General features: G+C 63.2%; 2 protein-coding genes across 11 annotated transcripts in view; both read left to right on the forward strand.

Annotated features, from left to right (window-relative positions):
* PPP3CC (protein phosphatase 3 catalytic subunit gamma) overlaps positions 1-7,324 on the forward strand; it is a 34,496-nt gene extending 27,172 nt beyond the window's left edge. For 3 of the 7 annotated variants that reach the window (XM_051811862.1, XM_051811856.1, XM_051811861.1), the window contains 2 exons: positions 2,218-2,289; positions 3,657-7,324. In XM_051811862.1, coding sequence (XP_051667822.1) covers positions 2,218-2,289; positions 3,657-3,832 — 248 coding nt within the window. In that variant the 3' untranslated portion in view covers positions 3,833-7,324. The remainder of the gene's footprint in view (positions 1-2,217; positions 2,290-3,656) is intronic. The other 4 variants (XM_051811857.1, XM_051811858.1, XM_051811859.1 and 1 more) reach the window with 2 other exon arrangements.
* An 837-nt stretch (positions 7,325-8,161) lies between these two features.
* Positions 8,162-16,843, forward strand: SORBS3 (sorbin and SH3 domain containing 3). 4 transcript variants are annotated; one of them, XM_051811829.1, is made up of 20 exons: positions 8,162-8,436; positions 10,006-10,133; positions 11,259-11,408; positions 11,518-11,605; positions 11,738-11,961; positions 12,032-12,095; positions 12,207-12,321; positions 12,423-12,507; positions 12,587-12,622; positions 12,727-12,813; positions 13,344-13,399; positions 14,600-14,724; positions 14,812-14,891; positions 14,982-15,028; positions 15,159-15,273; positions 15,353-15,478; positions 15,561-15,968; positions 16,054-16,133; positions 16,220-16,326; positions 16,422-16,843. In XM_051811829.1, the coding sequence occupies exons 3-20, from the start codon at positions 11,301-11,303 to the stop codon at positions 16,481-16,483; spliced, it is 2,013 nt and encodes a 670-aa protein (XP_051667789.1). In that variant the 5' UTR covers positions 8,162-8,436; positions 10,006-10,133; positions 11,259-11,300; the 3' UTR covers positions 16,484-16,843. The 4 variants fall into 4 exon arrangements, with proteins under 4 accessions (XP_051667789.1, XP_051667790.1, XP_051667787.1 ...); XM_051811830.1 differs by having other exon boundaries at positions 8,162-8,424; XM_051811831.1 differs by lacking the exon at positions 8,162-8,436 and adding an exon at positions 8,948-9,078.
* The last annotated feature ends 88 nt before the right edge of the window (positions 16,844-16,931 follow it).

A 16,931-nucleotide genomic window follows, 5' to 3' on the forward strand; every position in this document is an offset into this window, starting at 1 on the left:
AGGATTTTTTTATCCTTTATTTCCCTCCTAATGCTGCATGGTGCACATCCTCTGCCTCACCTCGCTGCTGCTGCTGCTGTGTGACAGCCTCTGTGTGAATGTGACAGTGACACACCTTGTTTGTTCTTCGTTAACACACCCCCAACCCCCCCAGAACTGCCCCTGGCAAATCACGAATCTCCAACACAGGAAGACTTAGCCAAAGGAATGAGATCCATCCGGGCCTGGATGTTTTATATTAAGACTCCTCTCAGGTTTTCATCTGGTTTTGGAGGTTTCTTTCCGCTGTGCTCCCTCCCTCAGCAGCTCTGTGTTGGTGGAGTGCTGGGAGCGGGATCCGATCCATGGGCTTCCCACTCACAGGGCGGGGAGGGAGGTTGGCTGATGGTCAGGGAATGAGCTGTCCCAGTAACGTGTCCCCAGAGGGAATCCTGTAATCTAGTGTTTTAATCCTTTCCTGCTATCCTTTGAATGCTGGCATGTCCCCAGCTTCCCCCTTCCCATGGGCACCGGGGATTTCCTGCAGCTCACTCAGGGACGAGGCTGGGGCTGCCTGGATTAAATAGTTCACGAGTAGGAAACGTGTAAATACTGCTGCCTGCTCCCAGGGAGGGTGCAGCATCGCTCCCAAACTCGTGCATTTCTCTGCCCAAAGAGGAGGATGGATTTTTTCTTCTTTTTTTTACCCCTTTTTTTTTTTTTGTTTTATAGAAACCATCGTGGTCCTGTTGCCCCAGTTCTGGGAACAGAGCCTGAGTGGGAAGGTGGCTGTTGCAGCAGCTTTGTCCCTGTCTCTGACAGCACAGGGTGATGCTGTGACGTTCTCCAGCCCCTTCCCCTCTCAGGGGGTTCTCAGGGGGGTACCATGGACCTTCCCCCTCACCCCCAAAATAGGCATCTCCCCAGGACAGAACAAACAAGCTGGGCCTTTGCTCTGCCTTACCCGCCCTGCCCGCTGCCTCTTCCTATGGCTGCAGGCTCCCCCTGCTTCCCTCAGCACCACCCTGCTTCTCCTGCCCTTCTCACCCCCATTTCCCTGTCCTACCCCTTTCTCCCAGCCCTTTTTCCCCATCCTGTCCCCTTCTCCCAGCCCTTTTTCCCCATCCTGCCCTCTCTCCCACCCCGCCCCATTTCGCACGTCCCTTCGCACTCCCGGCAGCCTCCTGGTGAATTTATGGGAGCCCCATCTGCTCAGCGAGGAGAAGAGGGGGCTGCCCCCCTTTAGGGGTGCCTCTGCACCCTAAAAAAGGAGAAACAGGGCTGCAGGTAGCAGTGGGGGAGGCCCATCCCTCCCAAGCCTCCCCCCAGCTTTCCACAGCACGGCTTAGCAAAATCAATGGAATGAAGTCACCAAATCCAGGGCAAAGCTGTTCAGCCACAGCTCCATCCTTCCCCCGTGGCCTCCCAAGGACCGTGTGGCCTTTGTACTGGGGCCAAAGTGGTGTTTTGAGGCTGAAAACCAGAGAATCTGTTCTAGGGAAGGGCCTCCTCCCAGATGTTGAGGCAGGGCCTGCCAAAACTTGGCCTGTTGCTGCAGCAGATTTAGGAAAGGGGACCTTGCTCAGCTCGGTGGTGCCTCGTTGCTTGGTAACACTTTTAGGAGGTGGAGCTGAAGCCAAACTGGGTTTGAAGCATCAGCCTTATTTTTTCCTATAACTCAAGGCATCGGGAGCGGAGCAGCCCAGTGACTGCTGCTTGTCCTTCCCTGGAAAACAGTCTATCCCTCTGCTTCCCACTGCTCCCAAACATCTTCCCATCCCTCGAGCTCGCTCCCCTCCCACAGCCGTGAGGGCAGTGGGTGAATTCCACACAGTTCACCTCCTGCAGGCAGCCAGAGCACCCAGCTGGGAGCAGGGGGGTGAGACCCACGGCTCAGCCCGAGGTTATCCCCGTCCTCCCCGGGGCACACGCAGCAGGCAGCCCTCTCTCTGCTTCTCTGTCCTTCCATCGGATCAATCTGTGTGGCGAGGAAGGGACACTCCCCCTGCACCCCGAGGGAGTTCCCTTCCACCCTCCTCTCCACCCGCTGTCACCTCTTTTCTCTTCCCCCTGGCCCGTGGTTTGGCAGCCCCGGGGCTGGGGGAGCGTGGGCTCTGCGTCGCAGCCATGATGTCGGATCACTCACTGTCACTCTGTTTTTGTTTCTTTTTTGTTTTGTTTTTTTTTTTTTTTTTTCCTGTCTTCATTTTTGCATGCCACTGTTCTTCTGTATTGCAGCCACAGTAGAAGCGGTAGAGGCACGGGAAGGTATGGCTAGAACCCGCCGAGAGACCCAAAGCATCTCCGTGTGTGCGTGCGCTGACCCCAAACAGCTTTATCGGCCCTACAGAAGCTTTTTTTTTTTTTTTTTCTTTCCACTCTTGCATCACCAGAAGCGGGGGGAAGGACAAGGCCCTGCTGGGGAGCTAAAAAAAAAAAAAAAATCCCCAGTGGTTTGGTTCGAGGCTGTTTGAGCCTCAGCGAGGTTGTTGCTCGGGGCGGTTCGTGCTCTGGTGGTTGGGGTCCTGTAATCTGATCTCTCAGGCTACCAGCACGGTCCAAATCCTTTAGGAAACAGAGGATTTCGTGGTGCTGATGCAACCCCCTGCCTTCTGGGCCGAGGTGGAGAGCAGGTTTCTCCCTGTGGAGTGTGGAAATGGCAGATCCCCGAGGGTGTTTTCCTCGATGCTGAATGGGGGCCACGCAGCTCTGCAGAGACTTTGCTTACCAAGGGAAGTTGTTTGTAAAGCAGCCAAGTCCTTGGAAAAGATTTGGCACAACCCCCTTTTTCCTTAAATGACGTGTAACACAAAGAAGTTTCACATTTGGGCCGGATCATCACGGCGAGGACGGACGTGCTCGGCCTTGCAGTGATGGAACAGGGACACGAAATCCCTGAGGGGGATCCATCCCTCCCAAAACTGCCCGTGTGTCTCCTGGTCATGCAAGAGCTCTGCCTTTGTGATCCAAGGATTAGCTGTTCCCTCTCCTGGTGTTGCAGTGTGTGGTTTGTGTCGGAGTTCAGAGCCTTGTGGTGGTGTCTTTGTTCTGTCGGTTTGGTTTGGCTTTTTTTTTTTTGGTGTTGTTATTTTTTCAGTGTCGTGTTGTTCAGCTTTGAACCTTTCCTGAGATTTCACTCTCTGGGGACAGCGAGCACTTGTCTGGTTCTTCAAATTCCTCCTGCTGCATTAGGAAAGGGCAGGTGGGATGTTGGGAAGGAATTCTTCCCTCTGAGGGTGGGGAGGGGCTGGGATGGAATTCCTGGAGAAGCTGTGGCTGCCCCATCCTTGGGAGTGTCCAAGGCCAGGTTGGAGCAACCTGGGCTAGTGGAAGGTGTCCCTGCCCGTGGCAGGGGGGTGGAACTGGGTGATTTTAAGGTCCCTCCCAACCCAAACCATTCCATGACTCCATGAAAAGAGAAGCTCTGAGGGAGCGGAGCGAGTCACCGCGGTCAAATCCCAGACTTCGCTGCCGCGATCCAGCAAATTCCAAACCCCCAAACCCGCCCCCAAGAACATCCATGTGGATCCCAAATCCAGGCAGGCGCCGCATCCACACAGGTGCTCTCTGTCCCGCTGACTGTCCCGTTCGTGTCTGGCGTGTGCTCAGAGGGCTCCTCCCGCCGATCCCCGGCCCGGCACTAACACCCTGCCCTCCCTTCTCCCTTCTCCCCACAGCCATCCGTGGGTTCTCCCCGCAGCACAAGATCCGCAGCTTCGAGGAGGCGCGGGGGCTGGACCGGATCAACGAGCGGATGCCGCCGCGCAAGGATTCCCTGCACTCGGACGGGCCCGTGAACTTGGTAACCTCGAACTCTGCGGACAAGAACGGCACGGGGAAGAAATCCCAGTAACGCTGCCAGCGCCCGAACCCGCACCGCTAAAGGATCCAAAACTTAAGGAGTTTTATTTATTTATTATCGGGGGTGGGCTGGGGGCGAGGGGGGGTTGAAACCAACGTCACCCGGAGGCACGTCCATAAGTCCAAGTTCGCATCCGTTCTGTAAAAGGAAGGGCGACCATTTTTGTAATTATTATTTTTTTTTTCTTTTTTTTTTTAATTTATGTTCAATATATATAAAAGGAGTCCATCTTTTTTTTTTTTTTTCTTTTTTTTTTTTTTTTTTTTTTAATTTAGAAACCAATCCAACTGCTAGTGCATCCCGGGAATGTTGTGCTGTCCAGCTGCCCCCCTTCCCCGAGAGGCCAAACCTCTGTGGAGGTGGGAGGGGGGGGGATTAAAAGAAACAAAAAAAATCAGTCAAACCAGGCAACTTGGGTCGTTTGCTTTGGGACAATTCGGAGTTGGCCTGAGCTTTCCAAAGCAGGTCCTTCCCTTCAGGACAGGGTTGGGTTGGTTTTCCTTTTCACACCTGTTTTCTTCCCAGATTTTCCTGTTGCTTTCAAGTCCTTGCCTACCTGCAGCTGCTGCTTTAGCAACCAATTCCCTGGAAGGCACGTTGTTGAGATCCATCCCTTTTCCAAGGTGACAGCCAGGATTAGCTCTGAAGGACTCCAGGGTGTTAACACCAATCATGGCACCTTTTCCTTCAGGAATTCAGCTTTATTCCGGTGGAATCCCAAACAAAAATTAGGGGAAGGCAGGTGGGGGAAGCGCTGCCCCTTGTTGTGGCTCTTCCCCGGCCGTCCCAGCTCGGAGCAGCCACTTTGCTGCCCATGCAGCAGAATTCCCTTGGGAATCGCTCTGATTCAGAGCAGAGGAATTATCTCTGCTGTCTGATGATCTCTGGGAAAGCTGCCAGGCCTGAATTTTAAAGGAAAAGGGGGTGATTTATAACCTGGGGAATAACAGACCCCCTGTTGTCCCACCACCACAGGCTGCTGAGCCCGCGGCACATTCCCTGTTCCTGGCTCTGGAATCGGCCCTTGCTGGTCAGTTTGGGGTGGGGCCCCCTCAGTGTCACCTCCCTGTCCCCCAGGGTGTGTTTTGGGGGATCTTCCACTCACTGTGGTTGACTTGGGGTATCACCCACCGTTAGCCAGTGGCTATTCCTCCGACTCCAAAGGAGCCATGGGCACCTCAGCCTTTCCCAGCAGCTGGAAAAGAACTGGGGATAAGATGTGTGGGGATGCTGCTGGTTTCTGGGAGATGTGGCTTGGTGCTGGTTTCAAGGCACCCCCCCAGTTTTGGAAGCACCTCCCTCGGCTGCAGGGAGGGGAGGCAGGTTTGGCAGGAGGCTGGAAGATGGAACCGGGCGGATCCGGTGGGAATTTTTGGAAGGGTGCTTGTGCAGCGCTGGAGAGGGATCTCCAGGGGCTCCCAGGGGACACCCCCCGTGTGGTGCTGGGGGTTTTGGAGTGTAGATGTGTTCCTTTTTCCTTTGGAAAAGGGTTTTGTGGGATTCCCGTTGGTCTCTTCCCTTCCCGGTGCCGCGGGAGCCGCGTCCGTTGCCCGGAGCCAAGGAAGCAAACCCCTGGCCAGCTTTCCCTTCTTCCCCACCTTTTCCCATGCTCGAGCCTCTCCCAAGGGATCTTTGCCAACACTTTCTCTGGATCTTTGCTGTCTCCCCTTTGTGATTCCAGCGCCAGAGGAAAACAGCAACTTTGCAGGAAGCTTTCAGGCTGTGTCTTAGGATCACACCTCACTTAATTCCACGGCGGCTCCTTAGGATTCTGTGAGCGAACCACTGGGTTTCCACAAGTCACATGCCTCCACTTTTCCCTCTTTTTTTTCTTTTTCTTCCCCCCCCCTCTCCCCCGTGTTTTTTTTACACGCCCACCGCTTTGCAAAAAGTGCAAAAAGAGAGGTGTTTGGAGCGAGCTTCCCTCCCCCCACCCCCCCGTCCGAGGCCTGGGGCCAAATTGCCTTTGTCTGTGAGTATTCTTTGTTCTTTAAGGGCCTCCTTTGATCGCCGTGAGCCCCGTGTGTGGTATCCGAGAGCACGGACCGTGCCCGGTGCTGCCCGTGCATGTTCGGGCGTGTTGTGCTGACCCAGGCTGGGATCTCACCCAAGCAGCAGGTTTTAGTCGGGAGATTTTTTTGGGATGGGGGCCCCGCGGGACCCCCCGGGCCTGGCACTCCCTCCCCGCACAGGGGATGGGTCAGCAGGGCCCGGCCCATCGCGGAGGGGGGGGTTTGCTTTGCTGGCAGTTTGTCTCCCCAACCCTCTTCTCCTGCTCTGGCATCACCAGTTCCTCCTCCCTGAAATCCCTGTGGACCTTGTGCTTTGTGGATTGGGGGATCCAGAGCCACCCCTCCATCCCTGGGGCTCGTGGGGCTGCAGCTTCCCAGTGTCCCGACCCTGGAGAAGGTGGCCAAGGGCAGGATGTTCCCCTCCCTGTCCCAGGAGCCGTGTGGCAGCTGGCACATGTGGATGCCACACTTCCAGGTCCCCTCTTCCCTTAAAACCAGTTCCCGAGGGGGTGAGGAGCAGCGATGGGGCTCTGGGTGCTAATTACCCCCTCAATTAACAGCCCCTGTCCGTGCTGGCATCCCGGTGGGAACGCAGAGCTTTCCCTACCCCAGCACTGAGATCCCCCTCCCCTCTTCTGGGGAAGAGGGTGATGACAACCTCGGAGCAGAATTCCCTGCCCTGACTCCCCCACCACGGCAAACCAAAAAACAATCCCTAAACCCCCCCAAATTCCCCTGTTCCCCTTCCCCCAAACCCGGCCCCTCAGAGCTGTGCACGTCCCGAGACCCCTCATCTCAGAGCTCCTGCCCGTCCCTTCCCCTCCCCGGCTGCCACCTGGAGCTTGGACAACCGGGATTCTGGGAAGCCCACCGGCCTTGGGGGAGCCCCCACCTCCCCGGGGGAGCCCCCAAATCCAGGGAAGCCCCCACGTCCCCACAGCCTGGGTTTTTTTGCATGTTCTAGCAAGGTGCATGTCCAAGGAGGGGAGTCGGCAACGGGGCGGGTGGTGGGTTGAGTTCAGGCTTAATTTTATTTTTGGGATTGGGAGAACCTCTCTGGCTGCCTCTGGCACAGATCCCACCTGGCCAGGTGAGCTGGGGTGGGATGCAGATCCCACCAACCTCGGCCAGGGAGGACCTGAAGCCCCACAGGGGGTGCAGTGATGGTGATTTTGGGGTTCTCAGTGCTGAAGGATCATACGCCCGTTGCCTGGAGACTGCCTCCTTTTTAATTTTTAATTTTTATTTCTTGCTTTTATTTTATTTTATTTTTTTTTTTTTAGTTCTGTTGAAAGGAGAAAAAAAAATGGTGAAAATGTTATTTATTGGCAGAAATTATTTAATATAATTTCTTTTTTTTTTTTTTTTGTGAAACAAGGAATGAATTTGTTAGAACTGTCTCGATGTAAATCGGAGTCATCTTTAAGGAGGAAAAAAAAAGAAAAAAAAAAGATAAAAATTGACACAGTCACTGGGCTCCACTGTGGTTTTTTGGGGGGGGTGTGAAGGGGGTGTTTCTCCTGGGGTGCTGAGCACCCCGTGGGTGCTTCCAGGAGGAAGGATTTGGGGGCTTTTCCAGCCTCTCCAGGGTTGGGGCAGTGCCCAGACGGCGTCTCCCAGCCTCTGGCACGTCGGCACATGCAGAGTGGCGGCTCCAGGGTGGGTTTGGAGAGCTCTCAGCTCCTGCTCCTCGTCCTTCCCTGGGTAAATAACCCTCCTGCCGCTGCCAGGAGGAAGAGGAGGGGATGTGCCAGCTCTTGTTTCACACCCGGCTCCTTCCTCAGCGCTTTTGGGAGGTGCTCCCTCCACACCCAGGGATTTCAGGGAGCAGCTCTGGGCTCCGGGATCCATCCGGGTGGGTCACAGCTCCCACACCGGGCTGGCTCCTGCCTGGGGGTCCCCATGCTGGGCCTGGGACAGGAGGTGGCTCCTGCTGCCATCCCAGCTCCTTCCCTGCTTGGGAAGCTGATGTTCCTCCCAGCTGTGTCTCCCAGCTGTGGCTGCCACATCTGGGATCCATCCCTCTCCCACAACGCTCAGGATCAGCTCTGGAGGACTCCAGAGCCTTGTGCCAATCCCAGCACCTTTTCCCGCGGGAATTCGGCCTCGAGCCCAGCTCACCACGTGCTCCCTGTTCCCCACCTGTTCTCCTGACGGAATTCCCGCTGCCCAGCCTCCGGATGCATCCAGGGCGGGACCAGGAAAGGATGCTCCAGCTCTCCCACCCTTTTCCTGGGTGTTCCCACCCAACTTGGGGGGGCCACCGACACCCTGCCCCGCACCCGGCATCGCCCCCAGACCGCGGGCTCGGCCCCGGGGGGGCTCCGGCCACCGCCCGGCACCTCCCTGGACACGGGAGCATCCCCGGGAGCATCCCCGGGGCCGGCCGCGCGCTCCCGGCTGGCATCGCCGCGCTGAGCAAACAGGAAACACTCGCCCTTTGTTAATCCCGGCCCGGGCTGCGCGTTAAATATTTATCTGCGAGCGGAGGCTGGTGCCGGAGCCGCGGGGAGGGAGGGACCGAGGCAGGGCCGGCGCTGGAGGCTCCTCGCCGGCCACGGGGACGAGGAGGTGAGGGAGGAGGTGAGCGGGGCTCGGGCGGGGGTCGTTGGCACCCCGGGGTGGGCTGCGGCGGCTGGGGGTCTGCGACCTCCGGAGATGTCACTCGGTGGGCTGGAGGGGACCTGGAGGGGACACGGGGGGAATGGTCACCCCCCCGGCAGCGGGGATGGGCTCTGGGGTCCTCTCGCGGGGTTTAACCCTCCCCGTGGGTGCCCCCGGCTTCGCCCCAGCCCTGTTGCCCTCCCTGCCCTTGTCACCCCGAGTTTTTCCAGCGGGATCAGCCCCTGTCCCCAACCCGCGTCCTCCCCGCGGTGTCACCAGCTGGCACCGGGGAGCTGCCCCGTTCCCATGGCATTCCGGTGGGAGCTGTGTCCCCCGGGGCTGTGGCAGTGGGGAGGACACCCGCCCCTGTCCCCTGTGTCCCATGTGTCCCTGATGTCCCCGGTGCATCCCGGGAGCAGCATCACAGCCAGACAGGGCTCCTGCCATCGTGCCCCTCACCCCCAGCGGCAGGGGACGGGTGCTTGGTGGGGACCGAGGAGTGGCAGCGAAGCCACCATCCCCCCGGGAGCTCACGTGGGACCTCACGGGACAGAGGAAGGGCCGGGGCGGCCCCGTTCCGGGGGTGTCAGCAGTTTTGGGGGAGCAGGAAGTGACCAGAGGGTGAGTGGTGGGTGCGGGCGCTGCCGGAGGGGGTGAGTGGGATGTGGGGCACCCACAGAGCGGGGCACGGGGGTGTTACACGGGGGTCCTCAGTGCCCAGATTCCTTAGGGATGGAGGGATGGAGCGGGTGGAGGAACACCCGTGGGAAAACGAGGGGCAGTGAGGATGGGGACTTTTCTCCCACCATATCCCCCATCCCGGGGCTTGGGGGGCCACAGGAGCACAGACCCCACTCCCCACCTCTGTCCTGACCTCCAGCCAGCACTTCCCTCCCCGTCCTCTCCCAAAATTCCCCTCCAGATCCCTGTCTCCATCTCAGAGGGGGGCTGGTGATGCCAGAAGTGGTGAGGTGGGATAAGAAGCACCCACAGAGCAGGGCATGGGAGCGTTTCAAGGGGGTCCCCAGTGCCCAGAGGGATCTGGGGGGGATGATCACCCATGTGGAAGTGGGTGACAGTGGGGATGGGGGCTCTGCTCTCACCGGGGGGCTTGGGAGGCCACGGGAGCACAGACTCCACTCCCCACCTCAGTCCTGACCTCCACCCAGCACCTCCCTCCCCATCCTCTCCCAGAAATCCCCCCCAATTCCCGTCTCCCTCTCGGCGGGGGGCCGGCGGCGCCGGGCTCGCCCCCGTTTCGTAAGCGAGGGGCCGGGTGCGCGGGAACGCGTGCGCGGGGCGTGGGATGAGTTCAGCCTCCTGGCTCCATTCCCTGGATCTCATCCCTGGAAATGTCACTGGAAACTCTGAATGGGCCGGCCCCGCTCGGGGGGGACGGAGCAGCGCACCCCGGGGGGGGCCGGGGCACACGGGGACCCAACGCCGGGGAGGACGGTGGCTCCTGACCCACCCGGGGGATGCTCGGAGGGGAGGGGGGCTGTCCCTGCCAGCCCCCCGCGATGCGCTGAGCACACCCTCCCCCCCCAGCTCCTTCTCCCGGCAAAGTTCGTGCCGTGGATTTCTCTTCCCTGCCTCTCGCGGCTCCGTCCCGCTCGCCCCGGGGCTCCCCAAAACCCCGGCGCTCCCCGGGGGTCCCCGCCGGCACCACCCAGGAGGTAAGAGCTGGCTGGGGGGGGGGGCCGGCGAGGAGGGGACCCCCGGGGCCAGGTTTTGGGGCAGGATGGGGCCGAGCCCCGTGTGGGAGCTGCGCCGGGAATGGGGTGGAGGTTGTTGGGGTGTCCTGGGGGGTGGGAGTCTGCACCCCACTTTCTGTCCCCTGAGGCACATCATTCCCAGCACCTGTCTCCCTCCGAGGAGGGAGGTGATTAACATTAATTACACCCTTGGGGCTGCGAGGACACCGGCGGTGCGGGGAGCAAGGAGCTGAGGGGTCCCCAGCCCGAGCTGAGGGTCCCACACGCACAGGGCACCATGCCGGGCTGGCACCCCCCCCACGGCAGCCCCCCAGGCTGTTTGAGGGGGGGTCCGGCCGTGGTGGGCACCTGTGAGCGCTGGGGTGATGACTGACATGGGGATGAGCCAGGGCACAGGTGACTCGCCCCGTCCCGGGGCTGCGCTCGCCCCTGGAGCCATCCTGGTGCCAGGAGCCGCGCCGGGGGTCCCGGCCCCCCCAGCCGCCCCCCATCCCGTCCCGTGCCGCGGTGAGTCACGGCACTGCCCTCCCGGCGCGCGTTCCCGACGCCCCGTTCCTCTCCGTCCCCTCTCCCTCCCTGTTTGCGCTGCAGGGCGGGGGAAATATTTCTGCCCTGTCGTGTTTCCCGGCCCTGGCAGCTCTCCCGGGCGGGCGACGCTGCTGCCGCCACGTGCCCGGGCGGGAGGGCACCGCGCCGGAATGCCAAGGTGATGGGAACACGGCACAGCCATCGCCCCGACCCGCTCCGGGCGTGTTCTCCCCGAAGAGAAAGCCGGGCTGGATCCATCCCTGCAGAGCCGGGGTGGGGACAGGGGAGGGAAGGGGGGTCTGGATCCGCATGGAGAACACGTTGGGGAGCCCTGCCAGGGCTGGTTCCAATCGGGAACAGCTGCTTCCCGTGGCACTGTGAGACTCCCTGAGCTGGGGACGGTGCCACCGCGGTTGTCACCCCACTGTGGTGGTTGTCACCCTCCTGGCCGTGGGGATGGAGCTGGGATGGAGCTGCCAGCTGTCCAGCCAGGCCTGAGGGTGTCCAAAAGAACAGGGACATGGGCTCCCCCCATGAGCAAAGCCACTTTCCTCACAGGACACGGGCAGCCCTGGGGCATCACCCCAGCACCCCCTGGCCATGGCAGGTCGGCTCCTGCCCTCGGACACCAACCAGGCTCTGGGTGTCCAGGACGTCCCCTCCTTCCACCCACCCCTGCAGGCACCCCCACAGCACACGGTGACACGGGTGAGTGGGGCCGGGGGCTGCTGCACACGGGGGATTTTGGGGGAATTTCTCCCTCTGTCCCTCCCTTTGCCCCCCCCCTACCCCACCCCAGCCCCTCCTTGTGCCGCAGGTGCCCGTCATCCGCCACCGTGGTTCCAACACCCTCAACTTCCACTTCCACGACCCGGAGCCCAAGAGCTCAGAGCCCAAAAACTCAGGTACGGCCCTGAGCACCCCCAGGGACGCCCCCATGGGCTCCCCCCCAGCAATACCCCCCTGAGCGATGCCCCCTCTGAGCGATGCCCCCTCTGAGCAATGCCCCCTCTGAGCAATGCCCTCCTTCTCCCCAGTGAATGAGTGGTACCAGACCTGGCCGGCCAAGGAGGTGAAAGCCCCCAACACCCCAGTGCCCGCCGGCCCCACGCCCACCCCCAGGGCCGCCCCTGCCCGCCCGTGCCCCCCAGGCTGGTCGGCCACCTGGACCAAGGATAGCAAGCGGCGGGAGCGGCGCTGGGTGAAGTACGACGGCATCGGGCCCGTGGACGAGACGGGGATGCCCATTGCCTCCCGCTCGGTGAGTCGGGGCGCAGGGCCGGGCTGGCACCCCCCTGCTGCCCCCTCACCACCCCAACACGTCCCCACAGAGCGTCGACAGCCCCCGGGACTGGTACCGCAGCATGTTCCGGCAGATCCACCGCAAGCTGCCAGGTGAGCCCGGGTGTGCAGGCGTGGCACAGCGTGGCACTGCGTGGCACATCATGGCACATCATGGCACATCATGGTACATCATGAGACCCTGCTTACCCCCTCCGTCCTCAGAGCCCGACTGGGACACCCACCCCTGCCCCGCCACGGCACCTCCATCGCCCCCCAAACCACGCAGGAGGGGCTCGGCACTGGCTGAGCCCCCCGGGATGCCCAACGGGATGGACTGGTGAGTGTGGCACGGGGATGTGGGTGAGTGTGGCACAGGGATGTGGGTGCCCGTGGGGGGGGGGTGCTGCAGGGGCTGAGCCCCCTCCTGCCTCCCCTCAGGACACACTGGGGTGCCACCGGTGCCACCGCAGAGCCCGGCAGCATTTTTGACTATGAACCGGGGAAATTCTCGCCGCTGGAGCAGGTAGGGAGGTCCTGGCAGGGAGGGATTTTGGTGGGCACCGTGGTGGGCACACACCTAACTGGCCCCTTGCCCTTTCCAGCCCCCGGCAGCGGCACGGCGGGCCCAGTCCATCGAGGTGAGGTGGTGGTGGCGGGCAGGGGGCTGGGGGTGGCAGTGGGGGTCCTGGTGGCCACGGGCAGTGCCAGCCTGGCCCACCACAGCCCCATCTTGCCCGTGCAGGTGCTGCTGGAGCAGGAGCTGGAGCAGCTCAGCGAGGAGCTGGACAAGGACATGAGGAACATGGAGACGCGCCGGACCCCCCGCCAGGTACCCCAGACCCCCTGTCAGCTACCCCTTGTCCCCCCCCCAGCAGGGCTGGTGGGGTGTGCAGCCATCCAGCTGTGGGCACATCCAGCTGTGGGCACATCCAGCTGTGGGCACAGCCTTTGTGCAAGGCTGGTGGTCGGACGCAGGGCTGGATGTGTGCACATCTGGATGCATGCATGGCTGGGTGAGTGCATGGCCGGATTCATGCACATCTGGATGCATGCATGGCTGGGAGCATCCCTGCATGACTGCGTGAATGCACAGCTGGGTGCCTGCACATCTGGATGAACGCACGCCCAGCTGGGTGTGTGCACAGCTCGGTGCCCGCCCCACGCACATCTGGGCCGGTGCACATCTGGTTCCACGCACGGCTCCTCGGCGGCCCCGAGCCGCGGGACTCTAGGACCCAGCCCGTCCGTCTGTCCGGCGGTTATTGGCGCAGCCGGGCTGGACTCCTTCGCTTCCCGCCGAGACTCGGCCTCCTGGATGATTAATTTTTCTCTCCCACCCCCTCCCGCTCCTCCCGGCAGAGCCCGGCGGCTACTCCCACCGCTCGCTCCCCTGCTCCGGCCTCCCCGGCTGCTCGGTGAGTTCCACGGCTGCTCCCGCGCCCCGGACCCCCAAATCCCCCTGCCCGGACCCCACTCGAGGCGGGGGGCAGGACCCCACTCCGAGGGTGGCAAATGGGCTGTCCCTCCAGCGTCGCGGCGGGGTGGGAGGCTCCAGACATCCCCCTTGGGATGGATCCCCACGGACCCCCCGTGGCAGTTCTGGTCCCCTCGTCCCCCCCACGCCCCAGCACGGGTGGGGGCCCCGGCGCCGGGCCGGCTGCCCGGTGGGTGGGACGGGGCCGGAGCGGGGCTGACCCTTTCCCCCGTCCCCGGGACGCCGTGTCCCGGCGTTTGGCTCCGTCCCAGGGGAGGTGACGGCGGCCGGATTCCCACCGCCGTGTCCCCGCGTCCCCACGGGCGCAGGGAGGGGACAGCTGTGCCGGAGGGCGCCGGGGCACCCCCGGGTGGGGTCGGTACCCTGAGACGTGCTGGGCACCCCGGGGGTGTCCCCACGGGACCCGTCTCAACCCCGGCAGCGGGAGGAAAACAAACAAACAGCAGCTCCACTTCTTGTAGGACCTGCCGTAACCCCCAGGGGCGCACAGGGGGAGTGGCCGCCCGCTCCCCAACCCCTCCTCTGGCCTGGGGGGGGCATCTGGGGCTCTTTAAGTGCCCCCCGCAGTGGGGTTATCCATTAGCCAGGCCGCCCTCCCCGGCGCTCGCCTGCTCGGCGCTTCCTGCTCGGCACCAGCAGGGACGTGCTGCTGGCACTGCTGGAAAACTTTGGACCTGTCCCGCTTGGCTGCCTCTGGGATGGGATCCTGGAGGGATGCACGCAGGACACCCCGGTGTCCTGGTTCTGGGGGACCCCAGCGTCCTGGTATTGGGGTACCCAGGGGTTCTGGTCCGTGGAACTCAGGGATCATGGTCATGGGGGACTCAAGGATCCTGGTTTTTGGGGACCCAAGGATCCTGCTCCTGGGGAACTTGGGCATCCTGGTACCTCTGTTTTGGGTTCTGGTCCATGGAACTCAGGGATCCTGTTCCTGGGGTACCCTGGCATCCTGGTCCATGCAACCTGGTCCTGATCCATGGGATACACAGGTCCTGGATGTCCCTGACATCCTGGTCCGTGGGACTCAGGGGTCCTGCCCCCCGAGGACAGCACGGTTGGGGTAGGGAGGGTTCATGGCAGCAGGGCTGGGTGTGAGCCCTGAGCCCCTGTGACCCCACAGGAGCCCCCTGTCACCCCACCCACTGCGGAGCCCCCTCAGCACCCAGCGCTCCCCCGCCAGCCCCGGCATGGAGCGGGGTGTCCTGGGGCTGGCCAGTGACCGGAGCCGTGCAGCCCCTGGCAGAGGTGAGCCCCCCTGAGCCCCCCTGGACCTTCCCCAAGCCGTGGGGCACCCCATGCCCCCACCAGCTGGTGACACCCCTCTCTTTGCAGACACCTTCAGGCCAGAGACCCTCCCCAGCCTGCCTGACCTGGGAGATCCCACCGAGACCATCAGGAGGGAGGAGAAGAAGGTGAGGCCGGGATGGGCCCATCCCCTGTGGGGTTTGGGGTGGCTGGGATGGAGGGTCTCCCTATATATAACCACTCCTCTCCCTCCCCAGATGAAAGCTGCTCGCCTCAAGTTCAACTTCCAAGCCGAGTCTCCCAAGTAAGTGCTGGTGCTGCTGGGGGGTCACTCCTGGGGTCCCCCCAAGCCCCACGATGAGGGGTGGCCCTGCCAGCCAGGCTGGGGAGGGGTCAGTGCCCCCCCAGACAGGCGTGAGCACTGTCCCCTGCAGGGAGCTGACGCTGCAGAAGGGGGACATCGTCTACATCCACAAGGAGGTGGACAGGAACTGGCTGGAGGGGGAGCACCACGGCCGCGTGGGCATCTTCCCCTCCAACTACGTGGAGGTGAGCCCGGCGGGGGGTGGGGGGGGGCAGCAGGGCTGGGGGAACCTGGCACTGCCCCTCACCCCCGTGTCCCACCCAGATCCTGCCCCCCACGGAGGTGCCCAAGCCCATCAAGGCGCCCACCATCCAGGTGCTGGAGCACGGCGAGGCGCTGGCGCTCTACAACTTCCGAGGGGAGCTGCATGTCGAGCTCTCCTTCCGCAAGGTGCCCGCCGTGCCTCCCCCCTGCCACTCAGGGTTGTTTCCCAGCCATCCCGTGCTGACCCCACCTCTCCTCCCCGCTGCAGGGCGAGCGGATCTGCCTCGTGCGGCGAGTGGACGAGAACTGGTACGAGGGGCGGATCTCGGGCACCAGCCGCCAGGGCATCTTCCCCGCCACCTACGTCCAGGTGCTGAAGGAGCCGCGGGTCAAGGCCACCGCCGAGGACATCCCCCCCTCGCCCACCCCCGCCATGTCCCCGTCCCTGCAGCGCTCGCCCGCTCCCTGCGTCCCCCAGAACCCCGCCGGCTCCCCCCGGGTGGTGGAGCCGCGTCCTGGGGTCACGGGTGGGCACCTCGGCGTCGCCTTCCCCGCCTCCCCGAAGCTGCCCCACTCTGGCACCCCCAGCCCCTCGCTGGCCTCTGCCAGCCCCCCCCAGCCTGTGGCCACCCACCCCCACCAGGAGCCCCGGCGTCCAGCCTGGGCCCCCGAGCAGGTGAGTGCCCCCCCACCCTGGCATCGTGCCCCCCGCCCTGGGTGACGCCCCGAACGCTGCACCCACCCTCTCTCTGCCCCCGCAGCGTGCGACCCCGGGGGTACCCACCAGCGCCCGCCCCGAGCCCGCCCCGTCCTACAACGGCTCCGAAATCCGGTGGACCCCGTAAGTAGGGCCGGGAGCGTCCCCGCCGCGCCGTGTCCCCCCCTCCCCGTGTGGGGGGTGGGCTCTGGCCACGCCGTGTCTCGCAGGTACCGGGCGCTCTACCAGTACCGGCCCCAAAACGCCGACGAGCTGGAGCTGCTGGAGGGGGACCGCGTGGACGTCATGCAGCAGTGCGACGACGGCTGGTTCGTGGGTGCGTGCCCACCGGGACGGGGGCGGGGAGGAGGGACAAGGTGCCGCCGCGACCCCTCACCGCCTCCCCGTGCCTTTGTGTCCCCCCCCCCGCAGGCGTGTCCAGGAGGACGCAGAAATTCGGCACTTTCCCCGGGAATTACGTGGCGCCGGTGTGACCCGCGGCCACGGCGGGGGACGCGAGGGGCTGGGGCCGGGGGGCGAGCCCCGCTGCCCCGCCTCGGCCACGCCGTGTCCCCGCAGTGTCCCCTCCGCGGGGATGAAGCGCCTCCAGCTCCCTCCCGCCCCTATGGGGCTGCCTCTAACAGGGACAAATCCCCCCGGCGCGGGGGGTCTCCCCCACCCCAGTGCCTTAACACGCCCCCTCCTCACCGCTGCCCGGTGCCCGCCGCCCCGGGGGTCGCCCCGGGGGTCCGCCGGTGCCGGGCCTGACCATGACGGCCGCGACCCGGGATGTGGGTCGGCGTCCGGGAGTCGCCTTTGCTTCTCGTCCATCATTAAAGCTCAGCTCAGCCCGAGTCGGGGCGTGCCGGGATTCGGGAGGGGCCGGCGGGGCGGGGGGGTCCCACAGGACGCCGCGTGGGGGCCGCGGGGATCCCCCCACGC

Source organism: Manacus candei, unplaced genomic scaffold (assembly GCF_025592945.1).
Source record: "Manacus candei isolate 608988 ecotype Guabito, Panama unplaced genomic scaffold, ASM2559294v1 h1tg000084l, whole genome shotgun sequence".
Taxonomy (NCBI): Eukaryota; Metazoa; Chordata; class Aves; order Passeriformes; family Pipridae; genus Manacus; species Manacus candei.